Raw genomic sequence first — 25,450 nt, forward strand, 5'->3', positions numbered from 1 at the left:
ACAAAACACAAGACTCAAAAGACCTATCTATTTCCTTAGGCGGTGCACTCTCTATGGGCATTTGTAGGTGGCCTAGGATATAAACTGGGACCTCTGATGTTTATTGTTTTCCAAATTTTGGAAAGTTTTATGTATCTGTATTCATTTAAATTAGGTTTATTTTTGAGAGCTACTGAAGATTCCAAAAACAGTCTTTCCTTTTTAAATTTACTTACTATGGTGGAGCACGGTAGTTTTCTTCCAGAAGATTCTATGTGTTGTGTCCAATTCATGGTCTGCAAAGCTAGATTGACCATAGTTGTGTTTGCAAATGTAAGATTTATGTTCATCTAAACAGACAGCGGCTGATTTACCTGTCTGTCCAAAGCAAGCCAACTTGCAGGAGCAGGATACTGTTATATACTCTAGGCACTGAGAGAGAGGGAGTTGATCTTTGGTAGAATGGATAAGGGTACCCAGTTTCCAGTGGAGCTTAAAAGCTGTGTAGAGGTTGTACTTTTTTAAAGGACTGGCTATTTTTTCTGATGTGTCCTGGACGTAGGAGATGGTGATGGCATTTCTGAAATCCTTCTGAAGGGATAGCCGAGGAATGGAGGAAGAACTGACTATTTTTTTTAAATTCTGTAAGCATTGTAGCCATTGGATAGGAAGGTGTTGTGTATTATGGTTGAGTTTTGTTGAAAGAGAGGTTCCACTGGAACAAAAGATTATAGGGTCTATTGGTTAGAGTTTTAATAATGCCATATTGTTGAGAGGTGTGGTGGTGGGAAAGTTTGTGAATGTATCTGCCTGTGTGAGTGGGTTTTCTATATATGGTAAAGGAGAGATTACCATTCAGAAGGCATGTCACTAAGGTGTCTAGGAAGGATAAGCTATTGTTATTTTCCTTTTCCAATGTAAATTGGAATATTGGATGTACACTAGTGAGGTGAATGAGGAAGGAGTCTAATGTGTATGGGCCATGAGGCCGAATAGTACTCCTTGAAGATGTATCAGTGACAGATGAAATATTGGAAGCATTAAAATTAGTTTTTAATCCTTTCCTAGTGCTGTCAATACTCCATTAAACCTCCAACATGATGTCCTTACATCATGTTGGAGTTATGGAGTTCAAGAGTTTTTCTCACTTGCATAATTATCTTATTGTAATCAAGAGATGGTGCTAGTTCAACAAAAATTTCACTATGTTTTATGGTATTCAAAAGAGTCAGTAATTTTCATGCAATGAAATTTAGGCAAATCTATCAGGCTAATCTGCTTAATGATAAATATATTAAGTATTGGTATAATCAATTAAGACACTAGCATACACAGATTAACTCTACAAGTATGTTGATTAAGAGAGAGCTGTGCGTTATTCTATTAGTTACACATCGACACAGATGAAAAAATTTAATAGACATAGATTAATTACAAATATTTTGATTTGTGTATCATCATCAGTACAATCCAGTTGGAAATTTAAAAAAATTAAATAACAATGAAGATACATGGAGAATGGAATTAATCCTTACACGATGTCATGAGACATCCAGATAAAAACTGATACTATTAGGACTGAATGAAGCGTGTGCATGTGAATTAAAAAAAAAAAAAAATGAAGCATATATGTGTGCATAAGGTATAGTTCTAAATAATTTCTTAATGATTTCAGATTTTTGGCATGGAAAGTCCATCATTAAGGTTGAGATTTGGGCAGTGCAGAAGTACTTCGGAACTTTCTTTCAAGAGATGCTCATATTTATGGGAACATCTATGTAGTAATCCCATGTTCTGCTAGATCTGATCGGTTGTGTTTCTTGCAGTAACACAACAAATGAAGCATTAATGTTCAGAAAAGCATCTAGAAACAGATAAGTCTGTTTGTTTCCAGAGTAGAATCACTTGCAGTTGTATCTGACTGAATAGACTCCAGGAAGAAGTGGAGATGGAATTTTACCTTTTCAAGATAGTAATATCAAAGAACTAATTGAATTAATAGGCTTGAAATTTGTGAAAATATTAAAATGCTTTATGTCACAAGAAATGCAAGTCATGATAATAAATAAAAAAATAAATAATTAGCTCCTTGTGATTCCATCTCAGCATGACAACACTGATTGTTGACCAGAGATAGCCCAATTTGTGGAAAAGTTGCTGAACAGAGGTCTGCAACATGATATCCTATCACAACGCTCTCAAATTCCATCAGTTCCATTCTCACTGCCATTTCACCTGGACACAGTTGCACTAACTTTGAAGCATCATATTCTTCCATATGCCGGCTATAAACATGTGACTCCTTACATTACATGGTGCACCTTTCCCTTGGGGGAGGGGGTTGTCCATTGCCTTCTTTCCAAGAAGTAAACAGACTTCTTGTCCAGTGTATTCTCATGCATAGAAAGGAAAAAAAATAAAAATAAAAAAATAAATATATATATATATAGTACCCAAACAAATGTAGTACATGAGATGAAAATTAAAAGAAACACTAATAACATAATTATGCCCATTTCTCAAAAAAAAAAAAAAAACTAGTATGTTTTGTAATGGGGTGCAAAGTCCAACTCTACCTCCCCGTGGTGCACCCAGGGGTGTTGGGAATCCTAACCATTATTGGACCTGGATGCAACACCACTAACAGAGCTCTGTTGAACACTTCAGAATCCTAGTCAGGAGAAGTGTATATGCGACTACAGCAAAGATGTCACTACTGCAACAACAAAAACAGCCCCGAGTCCTGAGTGACCCACACTCGTTTTTCTACAGGTGGTAAGGCACCGAGTGAGGCCAGGGGTGCTAAGAATCTCAAATATTAAAACAGACCGCCTCTTAAATCTATGAAAATGGCAATCGATACCCTCAATAATGGCAAGAGACTATAAAATAGATTTATTAATCAAAAAACTAACCAATATCAACTTAAATATCCTGCTAGTGAATGAAACAAAAAGATTGAAAGGACAGCAAGATGATACGACGACTCACAGATACTCCTCGGAGCATCCTCAAACAATGGCAAACAAGGTGGAGTGGGCTTCGTTGTTAAATCTGTCATCAAGTCAATCCTTTCTTGAAACATCATACCTGAAAGAATAGGTGTACTCCTAATCAGAATAGAGAACAATATAACAATAAAATTAATATCCTGCTATGCTCCAACATCTGTAGCTGATAATCAAGAAACAGAAAATTTTTACATGAATCTTGAACAGGTATTAAATTACAAGTCAACATACACATTCATTGGTGGTGACTTTAATGCCAAAACAGGATGTGGAAAAGAAAATGAAAACTTTATAGGTCCAAATGGCCTGGGAAAAAGAAACAGAAGAGGAGAGAGAGATTAGCTGAATATGCTGCAGCTGAACAACTCTTGATCACAAACACTTTTTTCAACAAACGCCCAGGAAGAAGATGAACTTGGCAATCACCGAATGGAGACATTGACTACATTTTGACAGACTGTAAAAGACTGTGACAAAATGTTAGTACAATATGTTTTGCCTATCGTACTAACATAATAGAATCTGCAACATAGATTCTGACCACAGACTCCTCAGAGCCATTATAAGAACAGACCACAAAAAAGAACAACATATCAAGGCAACATCAAACCACAAAAGACAACCCAAACAAATAGACTACCGCAAGTTCAGGAAGTACATAGAAGAGACCAAATGGACTATTAAGAACTGTAACATAAATGATGACTATATTGAATTTATTAATAAATTCAACGAGTGCAAGAAAAAATCAGAAATTCCTGTGAAACAAAAGAAAAGACAACGACTCTCACCTCAAACTACAGAACTACTGAAAAAGAGAAAAGAACTGAAGAAATCTGAAGGAAATTTTCTAGAATACAAGATGATCTGTAAGTTACTAAGGAAAAGAATTCCAGAAGACTACAAAGCCTTCAGGATACAATAACTAAGAGAAGCAGTGCAGGCAAAAACCAGCCTAAAAAAAATAGAGAAAGACTTAAATTTTAAACAGTCAATTCCATTTGCTTTACAGGATCAAAATGGAGAAAAACATACTAATAGAAGAAGGAGAGAAGAAATTGTGCAGAATTTGTATAATGATCTTCATGCAACTAAGTGCCAAGTCTCAGACCCTATCAGAGGTGAATGCTGGTCTTCAAATTCACTCTTGCTCTTGTTATCATTCAAGGAGTGAGAGGTATGATAGACGTCTGATTAGCGGAATAATGAATTACTGACCACTTAAAACTAAAAACTATATATTTAGAAATTTGTGTACATTTAATCATGCAAATACAACATTTATTTTACAAATGATATTCTATCTTTTTGAATTTAGCTACTTGAATACAAATTCTACCCTACGGTTCTTCTTTATGAACTGGTCAATAACATCGTCATAAAAAGTTGGTTGTAACTTAATTTTCCCAAGCAACATGCACACTTGTAAAGGCTGGCTGAAGCTCACTGGCTAGAGAGCTACTTTGACTGCGTATGACCTTGTGTTTAAGACGACGTAAGGGGAGTGGAAATGGCTATGCACACGCATGAAATCACAGTGCTGCAGCAAGGACCTGGAAGCTCCTACAACGCAGCAAGCCAAGGTAGCTTTGACTAGACGAGCAAGCATCGACTTTCAATACACAACTCAAAGCTCAATTATTGTCGCGCAAGCTGAAGACGTCTTCTGTCTACAAAAATAAAATCCTAAATCGAATACTTATAAATGCACGCATTCATTAAAATAAATATTACTTCTTTCTCAATTAATGAGCTTGTGCAGCAAGCATGGAGAATTTGCCCCTGGAACCTATCATTCCAAAACCAAGCAATATACCAGACATACTTCCAGAAGAAACAGAACATGCCCTTAAGAAAATGAGTAATGGTAAAGCTTCAGGACTTGATCATGTTAAGGCTGAAGAAATCCAACAAGGTGGACTAACTATATTCAAAGCCTTAGCTGCCAGATACTTCAAAGAAAGAAAGATTCCAGAGGAATGGAAGACCTCAAAAACCATACTTCTATTCAAAAAAAAAAAAAAAGGGAACAAGGAAGACATAAAAAAACTATCGTCCAATCTATCTACTCTCTCACGTATATAAAATCATGAACAGAGTAATACTGAACAGAATCCCAAACCCTCTTGAAGACAACTCGCAAAGAGCAGGCAGGATTCAGAAGAGGCTTCACCACAATAGATCTATTCTAGGTCATTTCACAGCTAACTGAAAAATGCAGAGAATACCGAATCCCTCTATGTTTCCTCTTTATTGATTTTAAAAAGGCATTTGATACTACTGAACGGAATGCAGTCATCGGTGCCTTATTGGAAATAAACATGAACCCTACTTACATTCACATGATAAAAGAAATTAACAAAAATCAGACCACACAAATAACCCTATTTGATCAACCTATAAATATAGATATAAAGAGAGGGGTCTGCCAAGGCGATGTGATCTTCCCAAATCTATTTACCAGCACTTTCTAAAGTGCTGGTAATGTATTCAGAGTGTATTCTAATGCAGTCTGAAAAAAATAGACCTAAACGGAGGAATAAGCATAGATGGTGAAAAACGACAAATCCTTATGTTTGTAGATGATCTAGTATTGATATCCAACAACCCAAAAGACCTAGAAGAAATGAGTGAAAAAATATACACAAATAGTAAGATAGGCTTAAAAATGAATCTAGAAAAAACAAAATGGATTAAAAACATCTACACAAGAGGCAGTCACCTATGTATTAATAACATCCCTATAGAACAAGTCGACTCCTACAGTTAATTAGGACAAAACAATAAAAATGAATAACGATTTATCTGAAGAACTAGCAAAAAGAAAGAAAGCTGCATGGCTATCATTCAACAGACTAAAAGAAACACCTATTGATCCAAATCTTGATATCTCTGCAAAGGCAAAACTATTTAATAGTGACATTCTTCCATCACTCACATATGGATCAGAAACATGGAACACGACAAGAAGAGACTCTCAGAATAACTCAGCATGCAATAGAACATAAGATCTGTAACATCAGCAAAATGGAACATGTTAGAAACACTGAACTAAGAAAGAGATCAGGCATAAAAGATGTGGTAACTGCAGAATATAAAAGCAAGATGAGATGAGCAGGTCACATAGCCAGACTCAGAGATAACAGATGGACATATAGAATACTCAACTGGCAACCAAGAATAAAGAGAAAACCAGGAAGACCACCTACAAGATGGGAAGATCCATTAGTGAAATCTATGGGTATAATATGGAAGAGAGAGACTCAAGATCGAGATCGTTGGAGGCATCTTTGTGATCGGCACTCATGGTGAAATCCTGAGTGAAACACAGGTCCATCAAGGTAATGTTTGGTAATATACTTTTAGTCCGCTAAGAGGAGCAAAGAAATACTTGGATCGTGATACCCCATCACGGGGCACTTGAGTTATATATATAACTCAATTTAAAATCATATTTAGATAGGTAAAAGAAGCTAACATTAAAAAACTTTAATAAAATACATATTTCAACATGAATCTAACAGATTTTCAGTGCGATGACAATTCAAAAGGAAGAACATAAGTCACACGCTAGTGTAATACAGTGCAGTAGACAGCAAGATGCAATAAAAAAAAATTAATGCTTATAACAAATAGGACTAACCAAATTTTAGTAAAGCAATGGTCATTATGGTTTAAAATTTGGGTAATGTATTAGCAGTTCAGACCCTTTGAACATACAAATTTGAAACAGCACTGGAGAAATAGATTAGTATTTTATTATTATTATTATTATTTGACACCTCCAGGGAGTCGGATTCATCGAGGGAGGGCACCTACTCTACGACTGTCTCCACCACTTAATCCACCAACCACAACACCATCTACCGCTCACCATCACTACTAGTATTTTCACAGACAATCACAAACATCCATGGCAGGATTCAAACCCACACCCTTATGGCTGAGAGCGGACATGCTAACCACTCGGCCAACCAGGCCAGCAGCCTGTGATCAGTGATCAGTGTCAATTCAATAGTGTGCTAAATCAAACTTCTCAGATTAAATTATAGATATTAGGATTGGTGTTCCTGTAGTCTTTTCTCAATAGAATGTCCTATTTGTCAAAAATTAAAAACGAGATGGCAATCACAAGGAACTTAGTGTACACCTGTGATGCACAGAGGAGACGGTTTACCCTTGGTAGAATGTAACCAAGTTGAGAGTTTGTTAACAGAAAAAAATGTGAGTATACTAAATAATATTTCTTGACAATAATAAGACTTATTGATAAATTGACCATAGATATTTCATTCGTACGTATGTTCATACAATATTGCCTACCGGTTTCGCCAGTAACTGACTAGCTTTCTCAAGGCTTGCACAGTACAAAAAATGGTAAATGCAAAAAAGGTTTAAGAATACAAAAAATGTTAATACCTGTTAGGTAGCTAAGGTAACACTTTCGCATGACATGTCTGTATGAATTGTGACTTTCTACTAAGTATCACGAACACACGTTACATGCAAATGCGTAATATGATTATTCGCGCACTGTAGTTCTGTTGGACTGAGAAAATTAATTAGATTTTTCCAAGTATCATTCAGTATGGCCTCTTGATTTCTGTTTAGGTTGCTGCCTGTACGTAGCACTACTGCTGCTTCTTTGAATAATCAATGTCTGTAATCATTATTACGTAGGGCATAGAGCTGTTATTCCAGTCTATGGTGTGGTTCGAAGTTGAAAAGTGATGTGCTAAACCGGAGGTGATCGTTCTGGTGTGATTTACATCGCCAACATGTTCTTTCTGTCTTATTTCCAGGCTTCTCGAAGTTTGTCCAATGTAGGAAAGACCACAAGTGCATGGAATATTATACACACCTAGATATTTATAAAATGGAACACTGTCCTTAGGAGATCTTAGAACCTGTCTGATGCTAGTAGTTGGTTTAAATATAACCCAGACGTTATGGGCTTTTAACAATCTCACAATTTTGGTGGAAATTGAGCCCATAAAGGGGATGACTGCTGTTGAAATTTGCTGGGAGACTGTTCTTTCTTGTTGGTTATCTTCGTACAGAAATTTGTTGATGATGTTTCAAGGATAACCATTTTGTGATAGTGTAGCGATTTGGGACAGTTCTGTCTGAACTTCTTCATCGTCAGAGATAAAGTTTCTGACTCGATTTCTCAACATGTGGATGATGCTCTGTTTATGTGATCTATGATGGTTTGAAGAGTAACGTAGATATCGTCCAGCGTCTGTAGGGTTTTTTGTAAATAGACAGTTTGAAATTGTTACCTTGTCTTTTAACTAGTGATCATATCCAAGAAGTATAGTTGTTCATTGTTTTCTACTTCTAGAGTAAATTTGATTTTATTGTGGAGTGAGTTGATTTTATTGACAAACATATGTAGGTTTTCCATGTTGTCCTGCCATATGATGAAGATATCATCCACATATCTCCACCATATTGAAGGTTTAGGAGTAAAGTTGGTGAAGATTTCATTTTCAAATTTCTCCATGAAAAGGTCTGCACATGGTGGTGACAGAGGGCTGCCCATGGCTAGGCCTTCTAATTGTTGGTATATCTTGTTGTTAACTTTGAAGAAATTTGATTGTAACATCAGGGTTGTATTTAAACCAACTACTAGCATCAGACAAGTTCTAAGATCTCCTAAGGACAGTGTTCCATTTTATAAATATCCAGGTGTGTATAATATTCCATGCACATGCATGGAATATTATCCGGTCTTTCCTACATTGGACAAACTTCGAGAAGCCTGGAAATAAGACAGAAAGAACATGTTGGCGATGTAAATCACAACAGAACGATAACCTCCGGTTTAGCACATCACTTTTCAACTTCGAACCACACTATAGACTGGAATAACAGCTCTATGCCCTACGTAATAATGATTACAGACACTGATTATACAAAGCAGCAGCAGTAGTGCTACGTACAGGCAGCAACCTAAACAGAAATCAAGGGGCCATACTGAACGATACTTGGAAAAATCTAATTAATTCTCTCAGTCCAACAGAACTACAGTACACGAATAATCATATTATGCATTTGCATGTAATGCGTGTTCATGATACTTAGTAGAAAGTCACGATTCATACAGACATGTCACGCGAAAGTGTTACCTTAACTACCTAACAGGTATTAACATTTTTTGTATTCTTAAACCATTTTTGCATTTACCATTTTTTTATACTGTGCAAGCCTTGAGAAAGCTAGTCAGTTACTAGCAAAACCGGTAGACAATACTGTACGAACATACGTACGAATTAAATATCTATGGTCAGTTTATCAATAAGTCTTATATTTTTTAACATTTTATGACCAAAAATATGTATAAGTTAAATTTCTTGACAATCTTAGAAATAGGTTCAAAAATTCAAGAAACATAAGGAAATGGAACTCTCCATAGAGGTTCCAGGTTCTCGGGAGTAGTCTTGAACAAGTCAAAAATGCAGTGAAGTTTCTGCAGGAAGAAGCCATTCTGCTGAATAATTCATTGGATGTTGTCCAATTTTCTGAGATAAGGATTGGAGTAGGCAAGATGAGCTCTATTTAGCCAGACTTTTGATGGTGTCCATTTTTTAAGATGAATGACGTTTAGAATCTTGCTGTATATGCCAGTGAAGGAAGGTTTACTAACCAATTTCTAAGATCTTCAAGAAATATAATCTAGTCATCGTCCGGTAGCATCCTCTAGCAAGAGGGTTGCAGCAGATGAGCAGCTCTTCTCCATTTCTCTCTCTGTCTGTCACTTCCATCATTCTTAAACCAGTCCATTCCATGATGTCATTAAACAACTCTCTAGTTGGTCTTCCACGTCTTCTCTTTCCCTCAACTTTCCCTTGTAATATAGTTCTTGTCAGGTGTCCCAAAGAACCTCTCAGAAGATGTCCTGCAAATCTGGTCTTTCTTTGCATAATATTCTTTAGCAGTGTACTTTCCATCCCAACTCGTCTTAAAACTTCTTGATTTGATATTCTTTCTGTACAGTTAATATTTTCCATCTTTCTATAACACCACATTTCCAATGCATTAATTCTTTCCACTGAGCTACAAAGGAGCCTTTGTAGCTCAGTGGATGTGGTGTTTGCACACCACCACGCTTGGCCGCACGAAGGAAGACTTCATTTCGAGTCTAGTCGGCAACTAGAGGAAATTTTTCTAAGCCTTTTTTCGACCGGTTCCCGAGTTAGTCGATCTCTGGCACGGGCAAGCAGGTTTTTCCTCCCGGAAACTCGGGTTTTTCGTCCTGTAAACTCAAGAAAATCGACCGTAGAACCCACATTATTTCAGACATTAAATATATTGTGTTAGGGTTAAGGACCACGAGATGGCGGCACATTTGAGCCGTCTCTCTTCACTGCGTACCGCTTAATTAGTGATAGCTTTTGGCCATCTGTCTCTGATTGGGTACCAGTGGAGATTGAACTGCCCACTCAGTCTCCAAAAGTTAGATAGGGCTAAATGGCCTCGCCTACTCTCGTATACGGGAATAAAAAGGCGTTAGCTGATTTTTTTTTTTTTTTTTTTCCATATCTCTCTTTCTGAGTGTCCATGACTCACTTCCATAACTTGCAATACTCTAAACTGTTGCTTTAACTATTCCAATTCTAACGCCTATTTTAGTGTTCTTGTTTATTAAAATTCTCTTCATTTCCATAAATGTCAATTCAGCTTTGCCTATTCTATTTCTAATGTCCAACTCTGAAGTTCCTTTCTCTGAGATCCAGCTACCTAAATATTGAAATCTTTCCACTTCTAAAATCTTTCCTCCACATCTTATTATCTCCTATTTTTCTACCCATTATCTTGGTCTTTTTTGTGTTAATTCTTAGTCCATACTCTTTACAAGAGTTTTCAATTCTTTGAAGAATTTGTTGTAACCCATTTTCACTTTCTGCCATCACCATACATCATCTGCATATCTCAAGTTATTAATGATTCTTCTGTTTATTTTTATTCCTTCTTCTACATCCTCAAGTGCCTCTCCAAACATTTGTTCACTATAAAAGTTAAACAATAATGGTGATAACTTGCATCCTTGTGTGACTCCTCTCTCCACTGGGAATTCTCCTGTTTCCTCTCCATTTACACATACTGACGCTATTTGTGACCAATATAATCTCTTTAAAATTTCCAAGTCATAAGAGTCAATATCAGTATTTTCTAGAATATCAAAAAGCTTTTCATGTTTCACTGTATCAAATGCCTTTTCAAAATCTAAAAATCCCAAAAACAACTTTCCACCATGGTTTAGTGTTTTCTCCCCAATAATTCTTAGACAAGTTATAGCCTCTCTAGTTCCTCTGTTGGGTCTGAATCCAAACTGTTCCTCATTCATTTCTTTTTCTATTTTATTCCTAATTCTCTCTAAAATTATTTACACCAGAATTTTTGCTGTGTGAGTTATAAGACTTATCGTTCTAAAATTGTTACAGTCTAAAACTCCCATCTTTTTTGGAATGGGGAAATTTTTGGAAATTGATCTTCTTAACTCCTCTGGTAATTCTTGTTCTTCATAAATTCCGTTAATAATTTGCCATAACACTTCCATACCTTTTTCACATATATTCCTTATAAGTTCTATCTGTATACCATCTATTCCAGGTGATTTTTCTTCTTTCATCTTTTGAATTGCTAGATTCAATTCCTCTCTCATGATGCACAGTCTCTGCCCACTATGTTCTTTCCTTTGATTTTCTCCTCTTTTCCTGCCTTCATAAAGTTTACTTACATATTCTTCCCATCTCTGTAATATCTTCTCTTTTTCTATCAGAATTTCACCTCTTTCATTCTTGATTTCTCCAGTCCTTAGCATATTTCTCCTTCCTGTCATCATATTAATGTTTTTATAAACACCTTTTATGTCCTTTCTTTCTGCCTTTGCTGTTGTATCTTTACTTATTTCATCTAACCACTCTTCCTTTTTCCTTCTTATCTCTCTTTGTATCTCCCTACTCAAGTCTTTATACTGCTTTTTTTTCTCCTCTGTTTTACTATTAACTAACTTTCTTCTTTGTGTTATTTTCCTCAAAATATTTTCCGTCAACCATGGTTTCTTTCTTTTCTCTCGTTCCTCTTCTTTTTTTGACTAAATACAATTCTGTAGCAGTAATTATGCTTTCCTCCAGAATCTTCCATTTTTCACTTGCATCATCATTTTCTTGTATATTTCTCTTGTTCATTTCTTCCTCTACTTTCTTAGAGAATTCATTCGCCGTACTTGGTATCTTCAGCTGCTCCATGTTCCATGATTTGTTCTGTTTCCCTGTAGTTACTTTTTTTAGATTAAATTAGATTAGTTGATAACAATATGTGATCTGTATCACAGTCTGCTCCTGGATATGTTGTCACATCTTTTATAATGTTTCTATATCTTTTGTTTATCAAAAGATAAACAATCTGATTTCTTCTACTATTTATATCCTCCCCTGGGGCTTTTCATGTGTACAATCTTCTTGGATGTTTCTTAAACCAAGTGTTCATAATTGCTAAATCATGCTTTCTACAGAAATCCAACAACATATCTCTAATCAATAATCTAGTACCCACATTTATTCTTGTTGTCATACTCTCATCTTGGCTACCTACCATCAAGGATAAACTACCTCTGCTATCCTTCTCAGATATCTACCAAGTTCCTTGTGATTGCCTTCCTTGCTTTAAGCAAACAGGACGTTCTGTTGAGAAAAGACTATAAGAACAACAATCCAACATCATTTATAAAAAAAGTCTGAGAAATTTGGTTAAGCACATTATGAAGTTGACATTGACCACAGAATCTTCTAGTCTAAAGTTCATCTACTTCACAGCAGGGGTGAATGCTGGTCTGGAAATTCACACTTGCTCTTGTTATCATTCAGGGAATGAGAGGTGTGATTGAAGTCTGATTAGCGGAATAATGAATTACTGACCATTTAAAACTATATACAGTCATGCCCCGAAGTTACGAGGTAGGTGTGACCAACAAAAAGCGCGTAAGTTGAATTTGCGTAACGCGGGGTATAATTTTGCATGTAATTTATATATACAAACATACAATTGGGACCAAAGGTTTACAAAAATACCTATATTTTTTAAGAAATATAATCATAATTGCAGTTTTTCGTACATAAAAAAAAAAATAAAGTTATTTCGATGTCGATGGTTTCATAAAATCTAATAGATTCGTCTGACGGTATAATGTCTTTTTCTTGTCACACAAAATTTCTTCATAGCAAGCTAATGATTTTTTTATTCCTTGCCTTGTGGCAATAAAAAAATCTTGTTTTTTATTCCTTGAAAAAATCTTTTTTTTCTTGCTAGCTGTAGAAAAATCGAACTTGCTTCTTTTGGACAACATTATTATTTTTTATGGGATAAAATTTTTATCAAGAACATAACATTAAACAATCGCAAGGCTAGTAGATTATAAAAATCGTGTATGAATGGAGACCGCATGAAACACGTCAGTGCTTGTTCACAGCATGTGCGACACTGGCGAATGCAGCTGGCGCCGGAAAGATACGACTAGTGGTGAGGCGTGAAGTGGGACGGAAAATACGTACATATAAGAAATCGCGTAACTCCGGATTCACGTAAGTCGGGGTATGACTGCATTTAGAAATTTATGTACATTTAATCAGACAAATACAACATTTATTTTACAAATGATATTTTATCTTTTTCAATTTAGCTACTTGAATACAAATTCTACCCTACGGTTCTTCTTTATGAACTAATAACATTGTCATAAAAAGTTGGTTGTAACTTAATTTTCCCAAGCAACATGCATACTTGTAAAGGCTGGCTGAAGCTCACAGGCTAGAGCTACTTTGTCTGTGTATGGCCTTGTGTTTAAGACGACATGAAGGGAGGGGAAATGGCTATGGGTGCACATGAAATCACAGTGCTGCAGCGAGGACCTGGAAGCTACTACAACCGAGCAAGCCAAGGTAGCTTTTTCTAGACAAGCAAGCAAGCATCAGCCTTCGATACACAATGCAAAGCTCAATTATTGCTGCACAAGGTGAAGACATCTTCTGTCTACAAAAATAAAGGCCTAAATGGAATGCTTATAAATGCAAGCATTTATTAACAAATAAATATTACTTCTTTCTCAATTAATGAGCTTGTGCAGCAAGCATGGAGAATTCGCCCCTGCTTCACAGCTACTTTAAATTTGAGCATTTAAAGTGGCTGTGAAGTTGTGTGCAAAATAAAATTTACACAATTCTCCAGATATATTTGTCAGACTTCCAGGTGGTCTCTTGTTAACTACAATCTCACAATACCACCATTCTTCACTGAAATATAGTATAATAATAATAACATAGTAAGCTAGAAGCATTTTCTCCAATGACATATTCAAAAACAAATTACAATTGTGGTCATGGGTATAATCCTCCCCCCAAACGACTATTCCCTTTCTCCAATGACATGCAGACCACTCCAAATTATCACTGTCTCCCTAAAGATGAAATCCAAACATTATCAATAGTAGGGGCAAGGCCGTATTCATGGGTGTGCAAACTGTGCGGTGACACAGGGCCCCGCAAAGCGCAAAAAATTGAAAAAAGAAAATCAATTAATTTTTTTTAATTATTATATAAATTAATATTATAATTATTATATAAAAATATTATTATATAGAAAAATATATGTATATAATTTTACAGCCAACTACTGTTGTTATAGTAAGCGAAATAAGATCGTAGCGTTAGAGCAATAGTATTTGAAACTACTCTAAGATATATAACAATATCATACAACATAGTGTTAAATAGAGAAAAGTGCATTTAAAAACAAGTGTTTTTAATAATTTTAAGGATTTTTTTTGATTTTAGTTAATGATTTTATGAACAAGTAAGTATACACACATACTGTCATGGCAATTTTTTTATGTGACATGACTTGCAAAACTTCTTAAAAAACATATTCTGTACACTGGTTTTAGGTTATCCGACATCAGAATTTTTCTTCAATAGCAGTTTTCAATCTATATTAGATTTATTTATTTTCTAATATTATCTATTTTAGATATATTTTATTTATCAGGTAAGTAATTTTGTTTTAATTTATTAACTTATTTTATAATAAATCTATCGTATTTAATTCTAGACTATGACTAGTTGTGAGAGAGATTATTGTGGAAGAAAATACTCAAGTGGGCATGAAAAATGAAAGTGAAAACAAGAAAAAGCAGCTGAGGAACATCAAAGAAATTCACTGTTTAAATTTATGAAGTTGAACTCATATTTTTCAGATATATCGGTTGATAACGGGAGTTCTGAAATAACTATAAACAGTTCGTTGGCTTTAGCAGTAATTAATAATGAGAGTTCTGAAATACTCAAAGGAAGCGGAGAACATGACGCATTTTGGTCAAACATTGAGTATTGAAGATCCTGAAACTGAGACCAGAGGAAGGTGAACTATTTACTATTGATGATCCAGCAACATGACCCAAAATTTTGAACAATGCAACACTAACACGAATTGTACAATGTGGTCCACCGTCTCCTTCGAATGAAAATGATTTTCCAAAAGATGACAACAAGAGGTGTTTTTCCACAGCTCACTATGTTAGGATAATTGTAAATGGAGAGAAGCAAAACAGAAAACAGGTTGTATATTCAAACTCTTCCAACTCTATTTTTTGTTTTTGTTGCAAATTATTTTATTCTGATCATAATTTTTTATCTAATAATGGCTTTTATGACTGGCGACATGTAAGTGAAAGATTAAAGTCGCACGAACGAAATCCAGTGCACATTTCATGTGCACTGGATTTCGTTTGTGCACTGAAACTGGATTTCGTTCCAGTGCACATTTCATGTGCACCGGATTTCGTTCGTGCGAGTTGAAATTTAAATTTGATTTTAGGGGATGTCGCATAATCATCAATTATAGCAATAAATTTTTTTAATGTTATACAAAAAATATATACATTATTTGCTGCCTCAACTTCACATTGGGACATATTAAAGAAATTTGTTAAACAATTAACTCCAAAACCATTATGTGATACAAGATAGGAATGTAGAATAGAATCAGTTAGAGCTGTATGCTTTCAAATTCCAGAATTTTTAAAGCACTAAAAGAATTATTTAAAACTGCATCAGATAATACAATCAAAGTAGAAGCGGTTTCAATATATGAACAAATGGATTCATTTGAGTTTATACTAAGCCTTGTAATTTGGTATGAGCTTTTGTCAAAAGTTAATTTAGTAAGTTAATTTATTACAAAATGCAAAAATTCCCATAGACGTAGCAACTAAGCATATGAAAGAGTTAGTGCAGTACTTTGAAGAGCAGAGAATATCAGGATTTGATAGCTGTTTTGAGATTGCTAAAGAAAGAACTGTCAAATCTATTAGAAATAGAAATTAAATTTAAAGAAAGTCAAGTACGTCGAAGAAAAGTATTTTTTAATTATGAAACGCCTGATGAATCACACATAGGTGACAACAAAGATAATTTTAGGATAAATTTCTTTTTTCTAATTTTAGATACTGCTCTACAATCTGTCCAAAAAAAAAAAGATTTGAATTGTATGAAATTCACGAAAAATCATTTGGATTTCTTTATGATATGATAATAAGAAAAATGACAGAAAATGAAATTTTCTGTCATTTTTCTTATTATCTGTTTGTAGCAAAATTTCTGTCATTTTTCTTATTATCTGTTTGTACAGCTGTTTGTAGCAAAATTAAAATTTTGCTACAAACAGCTATATCAAAAATTAAATGCAGATATTGATGAATCTGAATTTTACAATGAATTAATTATTTTTAGAAATATTGTTCCAGAAGATGCACCCATTAATATTTTAAAATTCATAATTGCAAATAATTTGTCGGATATTTATCCAAATATTACTACAACATTTAAAATATTATTGACCAGTCCAGTTACGGTCACATCAGCAGAAAGGCCATTTTCCAAATTAAAATTAATAAAAACCTATTTGCGATCTTCTATGTCTCAATAACGTTTGTCATCCCTGGCAATAATATCTATAGAGCATGAAATTGCAAAAAATTTGAATTTTGATAGCGTTATAAATGATTTTATTGATAAACGCATTAGATTAAATAAAATTTAATATATTAAGATTTCTTTTAAATCTTATAAGCTGTTATACATATATTTCATTCTTTATATTATTAAATAAATCATTGTTCTGGCATATTTATATGATAATGTGTACTTACATAATAAAATAATATATCATGTACATACAAACACATTTATTTTTTAACTAATTTTTTCCCTTTACTTAAATTGATGCTAAAAAGCATGCTTGTTTATTTATGTTCATAAATATTTTTCATATTTGATTTAATTAATTAATTAACAAGATATTCTTCCATTTAAAATTTTAAATGTTACTAACTTTCAGGAGCCCTGCTTTTCCATTTTACACAGGGCCCCGTAAAATGTAGAAACGGGCCTGAGCAGGGGATGTACACAATCCCTCTGAAATGAAAACTTTATCATGAGCAGAGTGCAGCTAAAAGAAAAGACATTAAACTACCAGAGTGACTCAATGTGGGCTATGAGACTACATACCCAACATCCCAGAAAGACTTTTCTGGGAATCTGCACATCACACTTTACAGAACACTTCTGTAAAGTGAATTTGTTTGAAATAAACTGCCAAATATTTGGGAGGTTACAATCCTCTAACAAAAACAACACCCTCCTCTTAATTGTAGCTAGACACAAGAACAACACCAGCCTATCCTAATGCCCTAGTACAAAAGAATATTTTGCACCTTTACTTATTTCTGCATTATGTACCTTTGTGATTGCTTTGCCCTGAAAATGTCTCAACAACTGGAGGGAAACTACTGTAATGTATCATTACAGTAGTTATCAATTCAGTAGAAAAACTACTGAAGTGTTTTTCTATTTTACTTGTTGTTGTGATAAGTCATTAAACCTCCAAAATATGAAAAATTTCTAATGAAAAAAATAAATCAAATTAAAAATAGTTAAGTATACCAGAATGACAAAAATTTGAGAACACAACTTGATATAACATTGAGGAATGTCGTACCACAAAGTAACTCTAACTCTGTTCCATGAATGAAAAAATATAAATGAAGAACATGCCAGAATATTACTTTCATAAGTAGTAATAACTTACATAAGCCTTTCCATACGATTACTTTCGTAAAGTCACATCACAGTTTTCTTAAGTTACAAAATCAAATACATAATTTAAAATCCATTTATGATTTAACTCACAGTTCTAGGTAAACAGATTTTTGCTGTCGCATAACTTGACCCAAATAACAGAAATGAGTCAGCAAATAACAGGAAATGAATATTCTCCACTACTCTTTCCTCTCTTTTGAGCATCCCATATCAATGTAACTACACATGAGCTAAGTCACAGTTTTAGCAGCTGTGACAAAATGACAATGTGTCATGGTTTATCAGGAAGCACTCAAGGAAAATATTTGCATTATAAATGCAAAAACAATTACAGGGTTCAAAAAATAACAATATATAAACAATAAAATAAAAAAATTAAACAAAAAACTTCTCTTTTTCCATTTCTGATTTTAAAATAAAAAACTATAACAAAATATTTTGTGCTGTAATATTGACACATCAAGATATGAAATGCAGTGAACTCTGTACTATCCAAACCTCAATTTACCAAATACCTTGTAAGACCAAATTCCAAATGTTACAGCTGCCTAGTTCCATGTTTTGTCAACAGAGATGTGATGCCCCCAGATATAGGCTGTGATTCATTTTACATATGTATTTTAAGGGTAGGGATGCTTAAGGGTCAAAGCTGTATAACTGAGAGGAGACCTCCACATAGCCTTTAAAGGAATGCGGAGAACCGACCAGGGCTTCTGACCTAATGTCCAATCCTCATCTTCTCATGGTGCACCCTGTTGGGTATCTACCTAGATACTGAACAAACGAGGATGGGTTGGCAATTTGGGATTTAGCTGTAATTCTAATTGGCTTAAACCAAATTACAAAATAAACAATTACAACATGACAAAATTTCATGCCGGCTGGGGCGTCACTCGGTTAAACAAGGCCCCCGTTGTTTACACCAGGGAAAACAGCGAAAAGTCAGCTACTGGAACAAATCTGAAAAAAAAAACACCCCCCAAATCAACATCACCAGAGTTAAAGATCGGTACTATCAACATAAGAAGCCTGAACGGCAAAGAAATGAAGCTAGCTGAGGAATTAGATAAGTACCAGATTGACATAATAGGGGTGACTGAAATAAAAAAGACAAAAACTGGTGAGATCTCTCTGAGCAATAAATACAAAATGTTATATTCAGGCAATGACAATCAGGAAATAGGAGTAGCCATTGTATTCAACACTAAATACGAGGCTAATCATCTTAAATGGCAGGCAGTCTTAAGTAGAGTGATGTGGGCTAATATCAGAATGGGGAACTGAACAATGAGACTTATTTTTGCCTATGGTCCCACAGAAGGTTCTACTAAGGTAGACATGGAGGAATTTCTTCAGGATTTAAAGAAAGCATCTGACATAATGAAAAAGGAAAAGTTGGCTCTTGTTGGGGATCTAAATAGCACAGAAGGAAATGACTGTCAGACATACAAAAATATATTGGGAAAATTTGGAGAAAAGAGCAAAGCTAATAATAATGGCAAATATTTGTTAGATTTCTGCTCAGGACATGGACTGGTTATTACTAACACCATGTTTCAACATAAAAATGTGCACAAATTCACATGGAGAGAAGATGCAAGGAATAAGAAAAGGCTCATTGACTATGTTCTTGTTGATAGTGATGTTTTCTCCCTTGTGCAGGACACCAGAGTGTACAAAGGATTTGAAATTGGAAGTGATCGCTATTTAGTCTTGAGCAGGATAAAATTGAATTCCATATTGAAAAAAATAATATGTAAGAAAGTTTTAAAGCGAATAAAAGTTGAGCAGCTCTCTGATGTGAACTGCAGACTAAAATACACAAAGATTATTGAAGACAAAATGAAAGAGTTTGACAACAGGAACCAAACTTTAGAGATTCGGTGGCAAGACTTGAAGAAAACCTTGATTGATTCAGCCGGAGAGGCATGTGATGAGGTTGTCTGCAAGGATAGAAAAATCAGAACTCCATGGTGAACACAGGAAGTTAAAGAGGCAGTGAAGGAAAAGAAGTAAGCATATCAAACGTTCCTGGCAAATAAGTCAGCTTGTGCTCTTAGAGAATACAGAGACAAATGTAAGAAAGCTAAACACTGTGTAAAACTAGCTAAACAAAAGTCATGGGAGGACTTTGGCAAGAACATAGAAAATAAATATCAAGAAGGTGGCAAAATATTTTGAAGGTTGTTGAAGAAGCTTAGGAATGGAGGAAAGAGTATTATAAAAGCAGTTAGAGATCATAAAGGTGACATGAAAACGGGAGAAAAAGATATCCCTGAAGTATGGAGTAATTACTTCGAGAAATTGATAAATGAAACAAGCAGTGATAGCACAGTGGTAAAAAACACTCAATAGGCATACAGTCAGGAATACATATCCATACTTGAAGTAGAAAAAGCCCTCAAATGCTTAAAATGTGGAAAGGAAACAGGAGTAGATGATATTCAACCAGAAATGCTGAAGTATGGTGGTATAAAAGTCTTACAGTGGCTGCACTGCATAGTTCAGAAGGCCTGGACAGAGAGATGAATTCCCGATGATTGGAGTAGAGCTCTCATAGTACACATATATAAAAAGGTAAATAAAGCTGAACGTGAGAATTCCAGAGGTATTTCTCTACTGAGTGTTCCTGGTAAGATATATACAAGTATACTTGAGAAACGGTTGAGAAGAATTGTGGAAGAAAAGCTTAGTGAAGAACAAGCTGGATTTCGGCCAAATAGAGGCTGACAGGAACAGATCTTCACTTTACGACAAATAATGGAGAAATCATGGGAATATAACAAAGATCTCTATTTGAGTTTTGTAGATCTGGAAAAGGCATGTGATAAGGTGCCAAGAGAGAAGCTATTCAATACGCTATAGTTATATGGTGTCAATGGGGCATTACATCAAGCAATACTTAGTCTTTATTTGAGTTGTAAGTCAGCAGTTAGAATTGATGGAAGTACAGGAAGATGGTTTAATTTTAAATCTGGTATGAGACAAGGATGTACATTATCCCCTCTGTTATTCATTATCTATATGGATAACATTATGAAGGAAAGTGGTATTAAACATGATATCAAAATTGGAGATGTTAATGTCAGCTCTTTGCTTCATGCGGACGATGTTATACTTATCAATAAATCTGCTAGGAGTCTGCAAGATTCCTTGACTAAATTGAATAACTGTTGTAATAGATATGGCATGAAGGTCAGTAATAAAAAGACAAAAACAAGGAAAATAGGCAGAATCGTTGAAAATGTCAACTGCATTGTGAACGGAGAAACTGCGGAACAAGTAAAACATTTCACGTACTTAGGCACGATTTTTAGTGAAGATGGTAAATTAAATATGGAAATAGACAACAGAATCAATAAAGCTGGTATAGTAGGAAGTCAATTGAATAAATTCATATAGAATAAGAGAGAAATTAGTCGGAACACTAACTGTATACAAGACAGTGTTCAAACCAGTTTTAACTTATGGATCTGAGAGCTGGAACAGAAGTAAAACACTTGACCACAAAGACTAGAGACCACAGATATGAGAATCCTGAGAAAGATTTGAGGCATGAACAGATGCCATCAATATCATATTAAAAACGAGCATATTAGGAAAGAACTTGACATTGTCAGCATCCAGGAATGCATTAGCAGAGCTAATCTCAGGTGGTATGGTCATTTAAACAGAATGGGCGAGGAAAGATTGGCAAAACAAGTGTTCTCTGCCAGGTTGGCAGGAAAACGACCCAGAGGAAGACTAAGATATAGGTGGATTGATACGGTACAAAGTGCCTTAGAAGATAGAACTATAAGATCTGATAATGTTGGAGTCTTGACAGGTAACAGACTGATATGGAGGAAAATTGTAGATAGGAAGTTAGTAATGGTGTAATTTTTTCATGTAGTACTATCATATCCTGTACACCCCTTGAGGGTACATGACAGGATTTTGATGATGATGAATTTAAGAGTAAATTTATAATTAACACCAATGAAGCCAGTTCTGGCTTCAATGGTATTCGCCCTCTCTCTTTTCTTACTGTTGGTCTATATGTATCCACTTCTTTTGGTAGCCAATATCTTTCTATCCTAAATAAATACCCTTTCCATTTCTGTCCATATTCCTGGATCTTTTCTTTTACATTGCAAATACCAACTCTCTTCTAATGTCTTAATTTTTTATATGGTATAATTTTGTGCATCCTAAATTTCACTGCTCTGAAAAATCTCATTTCTGATGACCTGTATTTAACTTTGATCTCTCTTTCTAAGTCCATATTTATGAACCATTTAATGGTGGGAGTGGCCATTACTTTGAAAAATTTAAGTTGGGTTTCTCCTCTCTCTGCGCCCAATGTATTTTCAATTGTTCCACAGATTTTCTGATTTTTTTATTTATTTTTTCATCTATATCTTTGCCTTTCAGAAATGTTATTATTATTATTATTACCCCAAGACCACATGGAGTCAAAGCCTCATCTGGGAGGTCCTTTTATCACATGCACAGCTGATCATACCATGTCTTAAACACACTCAAACTACTTGCAGACACCACACTCTCAGGCAAGGCATTCCAATCATTTACAACACTGCACGAAAAAAACCTGCCTCTCAATCCCCTACTCACACCCTCTTTATACAGTTTCCAGAGATGACCTCTGGTTCTCCCCTGATCTTCCATTATTTTCTGTAGAACTTCTCCAGCATTGATCCTATAACAACCCCTTACCAACTTGTAGGTCAATATCATATTTCCCCCCCCAACTTCCACCTGTCCACCAGACTCTGCAAATTACATCTTCTCAATCTTTCCTCATACTCGACATTCCAGAGGTCAGAAATTACCTTAGTCAGTTGCCTTTGGACCCTTTCCAACATCTCTTCATCCTTCTGAAAACCAGGTAACCAAATATGGGCACAATAGTCCAGAGATCTGGACTACAGTGTACAGAAATAAGATCTCTTATTTCCTTCACTTCCAACAATATATCCTCACCAAGCATAAATTCTGCATCCCATCTTTGTTATCCAAATTTTAAAACCTTACATTTTGCAACATTGAACTCGCATCCCCATTTCCGTGCCCAATCACTCAATCTATTCAAGTCTTCCTGTAAGGCCACAACATCTTCACTATACTTCATGGTTCGTCCCAACTTTGCATCATCGGCAAACAACTGAATATCTCAATCCAAATCTTCACCTATATCATTAATATACAAGTTAAACAGCAATGGACCTAAAACAGACCCCTGAGGCACTCCACTAGTGACTTTCCTTTTCCTGGATATCGCTCCCCCATACACAACTTGTCGATACCTATCAGATAGCCAATCCAATGCACCAATCTAATATCTAACCCCATCTGCTCTAGTTTGACTGTCAACCTATCATGAGGAACTCTATCAAAAGCCTTTGCGAAATCCAAGTATATTACTGTGTATCCTTTTCCTCTGTCCAAGGAAGCAGTCACTTTATTGTAATAAGTAAGTAGATTACTAAAACATGACCTCCCTTTAGCAAATCCATGCTGTCCATCAAAGATAATACCATTATTGTCAACCCAACTCTGGATCCTAGTTCTCACAAGCTTCTCCAACAACTTAACCACAACACTTGACACACAGATAGGCCTATAGTTTGATGCTTGAGTTCGATCACCTCCTTCATGAAGTGGCACAATCTTGCCCTCCTTAGGAACTTGACCGAGTGCAAGACTAGTATTAAAAAAATATATCAAGGCAGGTGTCAACTCCCTGGCACCTTCAGAATATGTGGTGATATTATCAAGTTCCACAGCCTTATTAACATCTAGTTTACTCAACTCTCCATACACCTCTTGCTCACTTATCAGTCTCTCCTCCCCATCATCAACTGCTCTCAATCTCTCCATGAAGTCACATTCACAAGATTGAAAGACCTTTATGAACTGCTCATTAAGTATCTCCACCACACTTTCCACAACAGCTGTCCTTATACCATTTCTCCAATCAATGTCATCCTTCCATAATCATTCTTTCTTTTGCTGGCTACATATCGAAAGAACTCCTTAGGATTCTTTTTGGCTTCATTAGCTAACTGCTGTTCATACCTCTCTTTACCTACTTTCACCAACCAAGTCACCCTCCTTGCCTGGTCTTTGTAGACCTCATGGAATTGGTTAATTCCACTTCTCTTATGCTGCCTCCACAATGCTCTTTTCCTCTGTATTGCATGCTTAATCTCTTTATTCATCCATCTCACACCTACCTTATTTAACCTTCTTATCCTTGGAATACATTTAGACATTGCAACTACTAGACAATTTTTGAAAATCCTGCAAGCTGCAATGATCTCTTTTCTAGCTAACTCCTCATTCCATGATACACCTGCAAGCTGTCTCCTGAGCGAAAAATATACCCATTTCTCACAGAGGTCGTCACACTGCTGGCAACCACCCAGGTAATCACCTGATGGTCACTCTCAATTGGTGGATGATTTGACACCTCATTTATAATTACATCCTCTGATGAGATGACCAAATCCAAGACCCTCAATCCTCGTGTGCCCTCTGTTACATATTGTCTGAGGTACTTATCCCTCAAAAATTCAAGAAACTCGTTTTCTTTACTTCCAGTTGTTATCTCATCATTCCAGTCTATATTGCCATAATTAAAATCACCCATAATGATCACTCTTTTCTTATTTGCTTGGCTAATTTGATTATACATTTCATTATCACCACCATCCACATTACCTAGTCTATAACAACATTCCACCAAGTATTTGATTCCATTCACCTCTATCTCACACCATACTGCCTCAAAACTACTGGCACTATTTCCGTCTTGCATCTCTACTTTGTATGGACATAACTCTTTCTCTATCATCAATAGCACTCCCCCTCCCTTTTTACGCCTTCTATTCTCACGAAACACATCATACCCTTCCATCTCTATTCCTGTCAGGATGTCGTCCTCTTCCAACCATGTCTCACTTATTCTGACAATCTTTGGGTGAACAGACACAATTAACACAACCATTTCATCTGCCTTGTTTCTTATATTTCTAGCATTTGTATACAAACACAACAGCTCATTTCTGGATCTACAGCTAGTTCAACTGATACCACTCACTCGATGTGATCTCTCCATGCTCGACTGGGGCCATTTCTCTTTCTGCTTATTCATTTTAGAACTCTTTTCAATTCCAACTGTTTCCTCTTGATCCCAGGTCATCCCATTCCTTTCCTGTCTACACATGCTCTCACCTCTTCTTGGAGCATCCACCTTTCTCATCTGTGTACCCCTGTCCACTCCGAGCCTTCCCATTTCCCTGC

At 35.4% G+C, this 25,450-nt stretch overlaps 1 protein-coding gene across 1 annotated transcript in view; it reads right to left on the reverse strand.

The window, feature by feature from the left end:
- Window positions 1–25,450, reverse strand: part of Syt14 (Synaptotagmin 14) — a 186,673-nt gene that overhangs the window by 131,050 nt on the left and 30,173 nt on the right. Inside the window, exon 4 of the mRNA XM_090411194.1 lies at window positions 2,235–2,372. Coding sequence (XP_090267320.1) covers window positions 2,235–2,372 — 138 coding nt within the window. The remainder of the gene's footprint in view (window positions 1–2,234; window positions 2,373–25,450) is intronic.

Source organism: Typopeltis vanoorti, chromosome 21, assembly GCF_054136105.1.
Source record: "Typopeltis vanoorti isolate ZY-2024b chromosome 21, IOZ_Tvanoo_1.0, whole genome shotgun sequence".
In the NCBI taxonomy this organism is placed as follows: domain Eukaryota; kingdom Metazoa; phylum Arthropoda; class Arachnida; order Uropygi; family Thelyphonidae; genus Typopeltis; species Typopeltis vanoorti.